Source organism: Corvus moneduloides, chromosome 19 (assembly GCF_009650955.1).
Source record: "Corvus moneduloides isolate bCorMon1 chromosome 19, bCorMon1.pri, whole genome shotgun sequence".
Lineage (NCBI taxonomy): Eukaryota > Metazoa > Chordata > Aves > Passeriformes > Corvidae > Corvus > Corvus moneduloides.
Genome location: NC_045494.1, coordinates 1,160,604 through 1,174,622, shown reverse-complemented (window position 1 = coordinate 1,174,622; position 14,019 = coordinate 1,160,604). Strand labels below are relative to the sequence as shown.

Below are 14,019 nucleotides of genomic sequence, written 5' to 3'. Positions count from 1 at the left end.
GCACAAAATGCATTTGTGCCGGGGCCGTGGATTGTGGGAGGGGAGGAAGTGGAGCAGCTCGAGCCCAGGGCAGCAGTGCAGGACCTGCTGACTCGGCATTTGCCCGGGGGGTGGATGGCAGGATATCTGCTCTTTGTGCACCCCGGGCAAGGCAGGCAGCACATTCTGCTCCTGTTTCCTCTGCAGCAGCTCTAAGGTCTGGCCTCTGCTCCCTGGCCACGCTGCCCTTGATCCAGAGCTGCTCCACGTCCCGCCAGCCTTTTCCTTCCGGAGGCGTCGGGCTGTCTGCGGGGTGTGCTGGGAATGGACCCTCCGGGGTCTCCTGGGCCCAGCTCTGACCATGCTGCTCCATGTTTCTGGGCAACCTCCCTCAGCACAAGGCGGGTGAGGAAAGCATCAGCCCCTCCTCCCCCTCTGGAAGAGCCAGTGTTTTAATTCCTCCTTCCAATTTCACCTCTCCCCTTGATTTGCAGTTTTCTGGCAGCTTCCAGTGGTAGAAGTGCTCCCTGTGGCCATTCCTGGTTTTACCCATGCTGAGAAGCATCTTTTTGTTGTGCTTTTTGTGGAATGGGATGTAAATCTGCACAGTGAGGATTGGGGGAAGCAGATGAGTCATGGAATCATGGAATGGCTTGGGCTGGGAGGGACCTTAAAGCTCATCTAGTTCCACCTCCTGCCATGGGCAGGGACACCTTCCACTGTCCCAGGTTGTCCAAGTGCCATCCAGCACTTCCCATGACTCATGTGGAATTTGATCCTTTTAGATCAGTTTGTCATCACATAACACGCTGTAAAAATTCTTTTGCTGCTCATCACTTTCTCCTTTTTGAGGTAGAGAAATTCCAAGAGCCCTTCCCTCTATGGGATCCAGATTCCATCCTTCTATTTTTATCCTGTTTGATCCTAGCTTTCTAGAAATCAGGGAGTCACTTCTCAGCAGCTTGTTGAGCCCTGGGACCAGGTCTGGTGTGCGGACATGTTACCCTTGCTTTCAAAACCAAGGATTTTTGAGCAGCTCCCTGGAATCGCTGGGGGCTGTAACCAGGCCAGGCTCCTCTGTGCTCAGCCAGGCCCGGTTTCATGGAGTTCTCATGCTGGGAATACCAGGGAATGAGTCTTTGCAGCAGGACTTGTGTCTGCCATATGCATTTTCCTATCCCTGTGTCCCGTCCACTCACTTTTGAGCCCTTCCAATGCAGGAGCCGCCTTTCCAACAGCTTCCAGCCCCCGAAATTCCCATTCCCATGGCTCTGCACCCAAACAGGAACCTCAGCCAGGAGCAACTGCTTCTCCTCTCCTCTCCTCTCCTCTCCTCTCCTCTCCTCTCCTCTCCTCTCCTCTCCTCTCCTCTCCTCTCCTCTCCTCTCCTCTCCTCTCCTCTCCTCTCCTCTCCTCTCCTCTCCTCTCCTCTCCTCTCCTCTCCTCTCCTCTCCTCTCCTCTCCTCTCCTCTCCTCTCCTCTCCTCTCCTCTCCTCTCCTCTCCTCTCCTCTCCTCTCCTCTCCTCTCCTCTCCTCTCCTCTCCTCTCCTCTCCTCTCCTCTCCTCTCCTCTCCTCTCCTCTCCTCTCCTCTCCTCTCCTCTCCTCTCCTCTCCTCTCCTCTCCTCTCCTCTCCTCTCCTCTCCTCTCCTCTCCTCTCCTCTCCTCTCCCTGACGCATGTCACTGCGCTGAGGTTGGAATTGTGTGGAGGAACTGTGGGAATGCCGTGGGGAGCAGTCTCCTTGGTTTTCCTGTGCTAACTGTCCCTCTGGCACTCTGTGCAGATTATCCTGTGGATTGGGCTGGGAATGCTGGTGATCAGCACGTACACCACTCTGTCTGCCACTGAGGACACCCCTGTGAGGATGGAAGCAGTGGGCTTGGAGCACCTGGACAGAGAGGAGAACAGAATTGACCAGGATTCGGTCAAACTTCCAGGTATGTGCTTGCTGGAGTTGGGTTTCCCAGCCCTGTTCCCAGCTTCACCTCTTAAAAAGAAGGAGAAGGGTTTTGGGTTTTTTTAAGTGTGGCAGAAGCAGGGTAATTTCCAGGCAGCTCCGTATGTCTTCCCAGATTCCTGGGGCCTTTTCCAAAGAAAAGCTGCACTTTTGTCTGCAGGAAAAGCCCGCTGTGACCTCCAGTGGTACCTTGTGACAGTGGTTCTTTTGGGAAGGGAAAGGTGGGGTGCAGGCCTGGGATCCCCTGGAGGGACAGATCAGGGATCCCCATTTGGGATGAACACAGTGCCCGCCTGGCCCAGCGGGACTGTTCTCCCCCTGTGCCACCCCAAGGACCAGCCATCCATCACCCTCAAAGGTACAGGAATTTATGGGAACTGCCTCTTTTTTTGGTGCTGAGGATATAAATTTGGACTCGGCTTTCGCTCTGACAAAGCCTGTGATTATGCCTCAGCTTTGTTTACTGGTTCCTGTTATTTATTATTTGTTTGCTGGGGCTGCTGATGGAATTACGGCCGCTCCTCCCTTTCCCAGCTGCTCCGGAGCGAGGCCGGGGCGCGCAGGTGCCGCCTGACCCCGCGCTGCCCCTCGGCCCTGCCACGTCCTGTTCCTTCGGTTCAGTTTTGTTTCCTTCTGCTCCTGTGGGGTTTTTTTTGTTCTTTGGAGGCCTTGAAATATCCTCGCGGAGATTGAGAGCGGAAGGGAGAAAGGGGCTGGCTCTTCTGGAGATTATCCTCCCTCCTCGTTCTTGGCCGGGTTCCTGCCCGGCAGCTTGGAGCGTCTCCCACACCGGTGCTGCTGCCGATAACATTCACTCTGGGGTTGCTCCGTGGTGGAGTTTACTTGTGGTTTACTGGTGGCTTACTCAAGGCTGTGTGTGCCTTCCCGGGCATGTAGATGCCAGTGAACTCCGAGCAAAAGATGCTCCCAATCCCTTAATGGAGCCCTCAGCAGGGCCGGGAGGAGGGATGCAATTGAATTCTTCCGTCTTGGTTAATTTTGGAGCAGTAATGGCCAAAGAACAGCTGCTCCTTTCAGGAGGAATCGCTAATGACACGTGTTCTGACTGGGAAAATAAAAAATCCCATAAAGCACGTTGTCCGCTGGAGTTTGCTGAATCTTCTCCCCTTCTCGGCGTGAGCCGGGCCGGCGGAGCGGGATGCCAGGCTCTGATCATCCGAGCGATCCCGGAGCCCGCCGGCAGCAGCTCTGAGTGCTGCTGGATTAAATAATCCCACCCGGGAGGAAGGCGGGTTTAGTGCTCCCGGGTCATAAACTTCCCAGGGAGGAGCCGTGCGGCTCCGAGGGAAAGCTCAGCTGTCCCCCGAGGTCCCTTTGGCAGTGGGGGCTCCATCCCCGGGGAGGAGGAGGAGGGGGGAGATGGAGCCGGGCAGAGAAGGGGGACAGGGACCTGCAGGGTGGACGTGGGGCTGCCCCGGGAGAGCCGCCGCTGCGGTTCCTTGGATCTGTGCCTCCCTGTGCCTCTGCAGGATGACGGCTTGACTAGCAATGAGAGGCGTTAAATGGTGCCCTTCATCCCCCGCCGCGGCTCCCCCTCGTCCTCACCCGCCTTGTTTTGCAGAGCAGGAGCCTGGAACGCGCCGCAGCAGCTGCATCCTGTCCTTCCAGGGGCGCAGGATGCGGGCTGGGCCGCCCCCGGCACCTGGGTGCCCTCCGGATGGGCCGTATTCCGCACTCGGGGCTGCAGGTGGGTGCTCAGCCCCTTCCCCAGGGCACGGGCTGCCTTGTGCCCCTTCCCTGGCTGCAGGGTGGTGCTGCAGGCTCCTTTCCTGGCTGGAGGGTGCTGCTCCCAGCCCTTTTCTTGGCTGGAGGGTTCTTCCAGACCCCTTCTCCCAGGTTCAAGGTGCCTCCGTGCCTCTGGGACAGGGTGCTCAGCCCCTTCCCTGGGCACAGGGGTTGCTCCGTGCCCTTTCCCAGGCTGCCCCATCCAAGGCAAACTGCAGGGCCTTTCCCCAGCGCTGCCTTCCCCGCCTGCCTCCCGCCTGTCAGCGTGTGAGAGGAGTTTTATTGGCCTCTTTGATGTTGTGGAGCCCAGAACTGGAGAGACTTTCATTAAAGCCCTGCCCCATGGGCCTGGGGATTATGAATATTAGAACATTGGCCTTTTATGTGAACACGTATTGACCAGCAGCCTCGGAATCGTGTTTTTCCTAACGACACCCAAGTGCCCATTACAGCCCCAGCCTGTGGTGCTGGAGGTTTTACTGTCAGCAGCTCTTCGGGAAAGGGATAAAACCCCTTCCAGCCCCGTCCTGCCGCTCCGCGCCGCGGCTGCGCCTCTGTTAAAAGGTTGCTAAGCTGCCTCTGAAAGCTCAGGAAGGCAATTATCCATTTAAAAAAAAAAAAAAAAAAAGCTAATTAGGCAATTTCTCTCCGTATTTAAAGCACCCTCGAGGGTCTCGGGGGGGATTAAGATTTTGTAATATTTTTCAGCTCCTTACTTGATCGTTGCTGCTTCATCTTCTCCCTGGCGTTGTGCAGTGTTGGGTAACAAAGCCCTGATTCAGGCTCCTTGTGCAAGAGCCCTTTTCCCGGTGTGCCGGGCACCACGCTCCGGCCATCCCGGTGTCCTGTGGGATGGGCTGGGCTGTGTTACATGAATCGGGGCAAAATTTGGGGTTGCGTTTGGCGCGCAGCATCCCTGCATCCTCCATCCCCACATCCGTGTGCTTGCCCCCTAAAAGCGACCTGCCCGAGCCAGGCTGGGTTCCTGCCGGCACTCCCGGCCAGAGCAGTCCTGGAGATGTGTGGAACGTGGCTCCTGCATCCTGCTTAGCTGCAGGAACAGCTTGGCTCCGCGGCGGCTCTCCCTGGTGCTTTGTGCGAGCGAGCTTTTAATAGTGCCTGTGACACAGAAAAGGAACCAGCAGCCTCTGGTAATTTGGGTTGGTTTTTACTGCTGGTGTGTCAGGAGACAACTGTGAACTAATTTCAGGGATGCCATTCCATAACCTTGTGAAATCTGGACCCGTTTCGGGGGGAGCGAGGGCTCCTGGAGGCGCAGCTGGGCCGGGGGCTCCCCGGGGAGGGCCTGTCCCTGCCCTGCTCCGGGTGCTCGGCGCGTCCGAGGGCAGCGTTTGCCCCCCGCCCTCTGCCCCGCTTGTTCGGCTCCGTTTTCCTTGGCAGGAGCTCCTGGATCTTGCTCCATATCATGCGATGAAGGAATTTGAGCATATCTGGAGCTGCACTGGCACGAGCAGGTCCTGAACCCCGCGTCCCTGGTCAGCCCTGGGGTGACGCTCTGGAGTGGGTGGTGTGTCCTGGAGCTCCCTGTGCTGTCCCTAAGGCTCCCCTGGATTGGGGGCAAGCACAGCGGGGCCCATCCTGCTGCCTCTGCCCAGGGCAGGGGCTGTGGAGGCACATTTCGGCTCCGAGAGGCTGGAAAAGCGTGTGAGGAGGGATTTAGTGCCTGCCTGGGACCATTGCAACGATCCGAACCAGGAGTGGGGGGAGAAGGGAAGCTTTTAGGTTGCTAATCATGAAATTTTATGGCAGCCTAGAGAGGCTGTTGGCAAACCACAACACACCCAGGCACGCACACACACAAATCAGCTGCAGGACGCCCCGGCTTCCCCTTGTGTGAGCGGAGCTGCCGGAGAGCTGGGGGGTCAGAGCGAACCCTCCCAGTGCTGCCTCACACCCCGGCCTCTCCTTGGGAGCCAAAAAGCTTTTACAGCCTCTCAGGCCTTGCCTGTAAAGTCCAAGGCCGCTCATAAAACATGATGAGGCGCAGCGTTGCTGGAAGATGCTCCAAAGGGACCTGGAGGGCAACAAGACAGGCAGAGCCTGAGCAAAACTGTTCCCTGCAAAGTACCCGGAGCCCCGGATGGATTTCCAGGCAGCCCAAGAGGTTGTTGATTCACGCCCTGATGATGAACTTAATTTTGTCTCCCACTGAGCAAATGACGGCTTAGAGGCAGCTTGGCCTTATTGCGGCGTGGAGACTTTTGGGTTTGTGTTTTGTTTGTGTTTTGGGCTTTTCCTGCATTGTTTGCAGAGTGGGGAACGTGCCTCTGCCTGATTTATGATGGAAGCTGCCAGGGACACTCCCAGAGCAGAGCGGGGCCTCCCCCGGCCCCTCGGGCTGCCCTGGGCCCGCGGGGGGTTCACCTGCTGCTCTGGGCAGGGGAGCTGCTGGGTTTAACTCCTCCTGTTCCTGCCTGCAAGGAAACCTTCCTCCCTTCTTCCTTCTTATTTCCTCCCCTCTTCCTTTTTATTTCCCCCTCTTTCCTTTTTATTTCCCCTTGAACATCATCTCGCTGCCTCGGCTCGTCGTTCCCATCTGCTGTGGGAACAGCCCTGTCTGTGTCGGGGTTCTCTGGATCTCCGATCCTCTCCGACCAGAGCCATCTCCCGCCTCCATGAACCAATTAATGACAAACTTTCCTCCAATAGAGTAAATAATTTCTTGCATTGGGGCCAGGATTGAGCTGGGAACATCCGCAGCCGTGCCGAGCGTTCCCCTCCCCGGCCTCGGCCTCCCGCTTCCCAGGGCCCCCGGCCAGGGCTGGGCACTGGTTCCTGCAGCCCAGTTTTTCCTGAAAAGGAGGAGTGTCCTGCCCTGACTTGCTGAACCCTGGGAAGTCCCTCAATGGAGAGGGGGACCCTTGGGTACTAGACTTGAATTTCTCAGAAAATCCAAGTCCTTTTCGCCTCCCACCATCATTCCCGAAGCAAAGGAACGTGGAAAGCCGGCCAGCCCCACACACATCCCTCCTCCGGGCGTGGAGCTCCGGGCTGGAGTCCGGGTTTCTGGAGAGGCTCAAGGTCCTGCTGGCACAGATCCCTCTGGGCCAGGAGTTTGTACTTAATTTTTTGTGAATTTTTGTTGTTCTCCCCCCACCCCCCCCCCCCACCCCAGCTCGGGCAAGGCCCACGCAGCTGAAGTTGTGGCAATCCCTTCTTTCCCATGAGTTCATCTCGTAATAAATCGCACCAGCCCTGCGGAGGGGGAGGAGAAAATGGAAAGATGTTTATAGAATTAATTCCCCAAAGGAAATCACACGGGGGAGGGCGAAGGGGGAAGAGTTGGGAATTTTTTTTTCAGAGGATAGAATTTATTTTTTTTTTTAAGTTTTTTGGATGGAAAAAAATCTGCAGAACAACTTCACTGCTGGGAAACAATTCGATTTCCTTCTCTGCTGCTCTCCACAGGAAGAGTTCACTCCCTGTGTGGGTTTTCTGCCACGCTGTGGGTGGAAGGGACCCTTCCCATTCCATGGAATGTGCAAAAGATTCCATGTGGAATACGCTGGTCATACCAGTGCTGAACACAGTGACTGGTTTGACTGGGATGTGTCTTCCAGAAACATTCCATCTCTTTGAGGGCAAGGTGGGGGGAAACTCCCCCATCTCCCTCAGGAGTTTCTCCTAATTAATGCCTGTTTAATCCCCCTCTTCAAAACTTCTGCGGGAAAAGGAAACCTCCCCACCCCTCCTCCGAGAGGCGTCTGAAGGGCTGTGGGAACACTCCGGCACTAAAAGGGGGGAAAAATCAAAATAAGAGCGGTTTTAAGATGTTTCACAGCGGGGACTGGGCTGGACCCCAGCTCGGGTTCTGGTGTTGGGGGGTCCGGGGCTGGATCCCAGCTCTGTCTCTTCCAATGCCGGAGGATCCGGGTCTGGATTCCGGCTCGGTGTCTCCTGGAGCCGGGGGTCCGGGGCAGGGAGCCGGGGGGATGCTACCATCTGGTGGCACTGGCTCGCAGCAGCAGCCGGCTCCATCCCATCTCCATCCCGGCTCCATCCCAGCCACGCTTCCCTGCCGGCAGCTCCATGAAAACCCACTACAGGGAAAACACCAGCTGACCCCGGAACAAAAGCTCCCCCAGCTCCACCGTGCTAAGGCTGGAGGGAAACCAGTGGCTGGGCTGGGTGGGTGAAGGGGGCTGGGACAGACACGGAGACTCCCAGATCCCAGACCTCATCCCTGTCCCCATCCGGTGTTTGCAGAGCAGAACCCGGTGGTGGAGGAGCCCGAGGATGACCGTGATAAGCCCAAAGTGCCCGAGGAGAAGGAGGAGATGGAGCAGCCACAGATCAAGGTGCCTGTGCAGGTCGCCAAGAGGGAGGAGGAGAGAGGAAAGGTGGAAGAGAAAGTGCAGCTGGACCGTCCCGATCAAGGTAAAGGTGATCCTGGGAAAGGGGGCTGGGTTGGGAGCTGGGGGTGTGAGCTGTGGGACTGTTTCAGATACAGATCCTGAACTCTGCTCCTTACCCTCCTCCCCTCAGTCCACTTCCGAGGTGGTATTGGTGGATTGAAGGTGATTTAGTGTCTGATGCTCCGGAGGCTTGTTGGGAATGTGGCCTCCAGATGAGGGAGAGAAGGCAGGGCTGGACAAGGGCAGCATGGAGCTGGGTGTACTGGATGTACTGGGTGTACTGGGTGTACTGGGAACCTGCTGCCTCTGACCCTGCCTGTCCACCCAGGGATTGCCCTGCCTGTGGGGGAAGCTCATCGCCACGAGCCCCCAGTCCCACATGATGAGGTGGTCGTGGACATGGGGCGGGAGCGGGAGGAATCCAATGAGAACAAGGTGGCTCCCGGAGGAGCCAAGGACCATCTGCTGGAGGAGCCAGCCAGGCTGAAGTCCCAGAAGGAGGCACCGGGCCCAAAACAAGGGAAGGAAGTGGTTGCCGAGAACCAGCAGCGGGGAGGGACTGCCGGGCCCGTCCCAAATCTGCAGAAGGTCCCGGAGGCAGCGGTGCAGCAGGGTGGAAGGCCGCCCTACAAGGATCTGGAGCCAGGGAAAGCCAGGCTGGAAGGCAAGGCACAGGTGGCCGTGCCAGACGGTGACACCGCCGAGGCTGCTGACCGGGACAAGTCACAGCTCCAGCTCCCCAGGAAAGCAGAGGAGGCTGAAAAGTCCATGGAGAAGGAAGCAGACCCTGGTAAGCTCCTTCCACGTCAGTTCATCTGAGCAAGCTCTTCTGGGCCTGTAATCCCCCTGGAGACGGGACAATTTGGTCATTCCCATCTCCATCCCGGTGCTTCCTTTTAACTCCACGAGTGGAGCACGTGAGTGTGCACAGCCCCTCCGGCAGCTGCTGCAGGAAAGGAGGAATCTGGTGGCTTTGACAGCTACTGCAAGAGCTGTCAAACAGTTGTTCGCTACCCGCCAGAATGTCAGGTGCCGTGCTGTTCCTGCACGGCTCCCAAATCACCGGGGACACGGAGCCGGGAGATCTTGACAGGGAACACATTGCCAAGTGCCCATCTAAAAGCCAGTTAGAGCTGTTCTTGCATGTTAATTGGCTGAGGTAGTTAGTGCTGGCGCGCTGCCACCAGGCATGGGATTGTTAAATATTGGGTTTATTACTTCCCTCGCAGCCGTCGGGTTGGATACAAATGGTGCCGGACGACGCGGAGGCGTTTTAGGGAACATCTGCACTGACAGCAAAGCTCTGTCGTCCTTTGCAGGTGAAAAGCAGGAGCTGCCCCTCCCAGAGAGAGCAGAACCGCTGGAGAACCGCAACACTGAGGAGAAACAGGAGAAGGTGGAGACCAAGCTGGGGGGTGAGCGTGTGTCCCAGAGCGTGCGGGGACGGGGGCACCCGGATCCCCCTGGATCCCTCTCTTTTGCAGGACGGTGTCTTGAGGCCACAGTCCCTGCTACAGTGGCAGCAGGTGGTGCCTGTCCCACCTCTGGCACACCTGGCAGGGCTGCTTGGGGACCTGAATCGTGCTGGCACCTGGGCCCGGCTGCTCCCTGGTGTCAGAGCCCTGGGAAGAGGGAGACAGGAGTGAAACCGCTCCGGCAGCATGGTGGGAGGGGCGTGGGCCGGGGCACATGGGGACACCTGAGGACATCACAGGGAAAAGCCCAGTCTGCTCCTTCCCCTCAAGGCTCCGGCTGCTCTGTCCCTGGGGCGTCGGAGCTGGAGCTGCAAAGCCCTTCCTCAGGCTAAGCTCCTCCCTCCAACCTCTGCCTGGCAAGGGGGGGTTGGAGCCTGAGCTTGGACTTGTGTGCAAGGCCCTTGCTCTCATGCCATCCTCTTCCAGCTTCCTTCTCTGTCTTCTGGCAGGGTTTGTGGAGTCGGATCTTCCTGCCAAGGAGAGCCCCTGCAGCCCATCCAGAGCTGACATGATTTCTGAGGGCTTTGGGTCACAGAGGTTTTATTTCCTCTCTCTTTTTCCCCTTTTCCAGAAGCAGGGCCAGCAAAACTGCTGGACCACAATGTGCTGCTGCAGGTGATCAAGGAGCAGCAGGTGCAGCACAAGCAGCTCCTGGACCAGCAGGCAAAGCTGCTGGCGGTGATCGAGGAGCAGCACAAGGAGATCCACCAGCAGCGGCAGGAGGAGGGGGCAGAGGAGAAGCCAAAGCCAGGTAAGGACATGGCTGGGGAGCAGGACGCTTCTGTGGGGTGCTCAGGGCTCAGAGCGTCTCTAAAATCAGGCTGGGAGAGATCTGCATTCCTTTGGCACATGACAAAGTCCACTGCACAGCTATTTCTGGCTTTGGAGGTGGGGATGCAGCCCCAAGCATAGGGATAACGCCCCACAGCTCTGCTCGTCCTCCCGTGTGGCCTCATCTCGTGTTGCACAGAATGTGGTGGCAGGAGAAGAGAATGTCCTGAGCAAACCCTTTTCCATGTCGGTTTTGTCCCGCAGCGGAAGCGCAGCCAGAGCCTGCCGTGCCCCTGTCCAGGAGCAGGGAGGACGAGGGGCTCGGAGCCAAGGGAGACACGGCCGGGAAGCCGCTGAGCAAGGAGCAGACGGAGCAGCGCCCGGGCCAGCAGCCCCCTGATTCCACCAAGCAGCAGAGGGACATTGTGGGGAGGCTGGAAGAGGCTGGGCACAGGCGTGACATTCCTGTGGTGCCTCCCAAGGAGTGGAAGGTGCCGCTGCAGGAGAATGACAGAGCCGTTAAGAATCCTGCGGAGAACCGGGATCCCTTCCACGGGGATGCCCAGCGTGTTCCAGCAGCCAGAAATCACCTGGAGAAAAAGCCCTTGGCAGAGGATTTGGGAGGAGAACGTGAAGCCAAAGCTGGAAGAGATGTCCACGAGAAGAAGAATTTCCTGAAAGCCGTGGAAGCAGCTACAGCTCCCATCCAAAGAGAACAGCCGGGGGCTGCCAAAGTTCAGGGAGTAGCAGGAAAGAGTTTGGAAAGAGACTCAGGAATAGACCTTAAAGCCAAAGCTCTGAGTCAGGTGGAGCCCAAGGACCTGGCAGTGGTGCCGGACTCTTCCAGTAACAGGAATGTGGCAGTGAGGGAGCAGCACCCCCGGGAGCGGGAGCGGCAGAGAGGGGCGGAGGCCGAGGGAGCGGGCGGGCTGCAGCGGGGCCCGCCTGGCCATGGGCACGGGCAGGAGGAGGATCCCCGGGAGGAGCCGCGGGGCCGGCAGGGCCGTGGGGATGGGGGTCCCTCCAACGGCGCCGACAGGAAACCCGGCCCTCAGGATGCTCCAGCGCCGAAGCCCGAGAACAGAGCGGCCACCCCCGGGGATCCGCAGCAGCCGGAGCGCGACGTCAAACCCAACCGGGACCTGAAGCTGCAGGGGGGCCTGGACCTGCGCCGCAGGAGACGGGACCTGCTGCCTCCCGACCAGGAGGAGGAGGAGGAGGAGGAGGAGGAGGAGGAGGCGGCTGCCCCGGGAGCCGGGGGGGTCCTGATCGGCCTGAACCCCCTCCCCGATGTGAAGGTGAACGACCTGCGGAGCGCGCTGGAGACGCGGCTGAGCCGGGTGGCCGAGGGCGCGCAGCACCTGGTGCGCAGCCGCCACATCCAGCAGGTGACACAGGACAGGAGCCCGTGACGTGGCTGTGGCCGTGCTCCACAGGGAAGGCTCAGGCTCACCAGTGGATTTTGGGCCGTTGCTCAGGCATGGAGAGATCTAAGCCAGCAGCACTTTGCTGGATGCAGCGCTCGGATCCACAGGATCTCCTTGGATCCCTGAGCACCATCCTGGGGGCTTCCACAGCGGCACCCCCAGTGTGTGCCTGCGGGTGGCCGAGGGGATGGCGACACTGGAAGCGACATTCCTGCTGTCCCCTGCCTTCCAGAGCTGCCATCCACCTCGGCTCCCTGCCAGGCCGCTGCTCCAAGGGCTCCAAGGACCTTTTCCAGCATCTCATCCATATCAAATTGCCTTCTCCAACCATCTCCCAACTCCTCTCAGAACCGGGAAGGGGCTCCATCGCCCCGGCTGTGCCGAGGGGACCTGGGATCCACACCTCGGGAAGGACTTTACCCCAGAGAGCCGTGAGCTGAGGACCAGCGGAGCCAATGCTCCAGTGTTGCATCGGGAGCAGAGCCTCACGTGTTTGGGACACAGTGGTGGTTTAGGAACCTCATTTAGTAGAAATTCTGCCTTAACCGGGCACAACTCCTGCCGTTGTGCTGCCTCTTCCCAGGGATGGGATTTCTTGGCCACGCACTGGAATCACACGGAGCTCTGCTCTCACTGCCCTCCCCGGGTGCTCCTCTCCGTGCTCTCCAGCTCCACTTCCCCTCTCCAAAGTGCTTTAAGAAGCTCAACTTCCTCCCCGACCCTTCCCAACCCAGCTTGATTCTTCTGCTGGAGGTGAGTAGTTTGGGAACAAACGTGGCAGAGCCAGGTGGATCCAGGGGCTCGGCTCATGCACACCTACCTCTCCCTGTGTTCCGTGTGCTCTTCCCAGCCTCCCCCCACCCTGTTCTGCATCCAGACAGCTCCCTGCTCCACCTCTGGAAATTTGTTTGGTGAGTGAGGAAGGGAAGAGCTTCCCCAAGAGCTCTGTGTTGTTTCAGGCTCCCAGTGATTCATCCCGTGGGTTTTTTGGGTTTTGTGTTTTTACATCCTGACTGGTGAATGTACGGAATCCAATCCCAAAGCTCTCCCTAGATGGGCTGAGAATTTCCAGCCTGGAGCCCTCAGACCTCATCACTGTGGTGGGTTTTATTTCCCGACCTCCAAATGTCTTTGGCGACCTCGAGTCTGTGTCCAGTGGGACCCTGCAGAGCTGGGACGGGGTGGGACTGCCCCTGCCTGGTGCTCCCACGATGTCACAACCCAGAGCCACAGGGAAGCGGCCTCGGGAGTCCTTTGGGAAGAGCGCCCAGAACACTGTGGCCTTAAACCCCCTGAACATCCCAACGAGCTTCTCCATTAACGCTGTCGTCAAGCACAAGCACCACGGCCGAGAGCCCCGGAGCCACTCCAAGAGGCAGGGATGGGCTCTGGAGCTCGGCTCCAGGTCTGCCCTGAGGAGATGGATCCGGGCTGTGGCACCAAGCAGCCTTCCTGAAGTGAGAGGGAGCCAGAGCCCGATCGGCTCCTTCATCCCCTTTGCCGCCGGCTCCTGCCCCGCGGGGTCAGACCCGCCTGTCTGTTGTTCTCCGTGTGAACATAAGGGACCAAAGATGCTCCTGACATTCCTGCTCGTGGGAATGGCGTGGGCACCCCGAGCTGGGCTGGAAGCTGGCGGGAGCTGCCTTGTCCCGCCGGGAACGGCTCCCCCGGGGCGGGTGGAACGCTGGGAGGGAAAGCCCGGAGCGCGGGCTGAGCCCATCAATAAAATAAGCTGAAGCATTCTGATCTGAATTCCTCTTTTTTAATAAATAAAAATCGATCTGTGACCCTCACCCAGCCCGGGGCTGGAGCCGGGGAGCGGGTGGCAGCCGGGGAGGCCGCGGGGGCTCCGTCATTTGAGGACAAACCGGTGGGTTTGAGGGTTTTATTACCCCCGAACGTCTCCAGGCGGGGGCGGCTCCGGGGTCACTTCGGTGTCGCCTTTGCCTGCAAAGAGCCGCAGTCAGGACGGGCCTTGGACGCCCCCCTCCGCCGGCAGCGGGATCGGATCTGGGACGGGGACTGGGACAGAGACGTACCGCCCGAGCGAAGCATTCCCGCAGCGCCTGGAACTCCTCCAGGCACGCGTCCCGCCGCAGCTCCGCCGGCCCGGCCGCCGCCGCCGCCACGCACCGCCCGTAGGCCGCGGCCTGCGGGAATCACACGGGACGGGAGCGGGGGCCGCCGGGACCCGCCGACCCCGGAGCCGACCCTGGAGCCGGCCCCTGCAGCCGCCCTGCGCCCCCCGGCCCCACCTGGTCCCCGCAGGCCGCCAGCGCCGCCGGGAA

The 14,019-nt window shown here is 59.2% G+C and overlaps 1 protein-coding gene and 1 long non-coding RNA gene across 2 annotated transcripts in view; one reads left to right on the top strand and one right to left on the bottom strand.

The window, feature by feature from the left end:
* Positions 1–13,483, top strand: part of SLC38A10 (solute carrier family 38 member 10) — a 30,976-nt gene extending 17,493 nt beyond the window's left edge. The window contains exons 11-16 of the mRNA XM_032129428.1: positions 1,763–1,916; positions 7,910–8,080; positions 8,387–8,848; positions 9,378–9,473; positions 10,105–10,284; positions 10,569–13,483. Coding sequence (XP_031985319.1) covers positions 1,763–1,916; positions 7,910–8,080; positions 8,387–8,848; positions 9,378–9,473; positions 10,105–10,284; positions 10,569–11,716 — 2,211 coding nt within the window. The 3' untranslated portion in view covers positions 11,717–13,483. The remainder of the gene's footprint in view (positions 1–1,762; positions 1,917–7,909; positions 8,081–8,386; positions 8,849–9,377; positions 9,474–10,104; positions 10,285–10,568) is intronic.
* LOC116453717 lies at positions 13,475–13,886 on the bottom strand. The gene is made up of 2 exons (XR_004243912.1): positions 13,771–13,886; positions 13,475–13,678 (listed from the first exon to the last, which is right to left on the bottom strand). It is a non-coding gene; the product is annotated as an uncharacterized LOC116453717 (long non-coding RNA).
* Between the last annotated feature and the right edge of the window lie 133 nt (positions 13,887–14,019).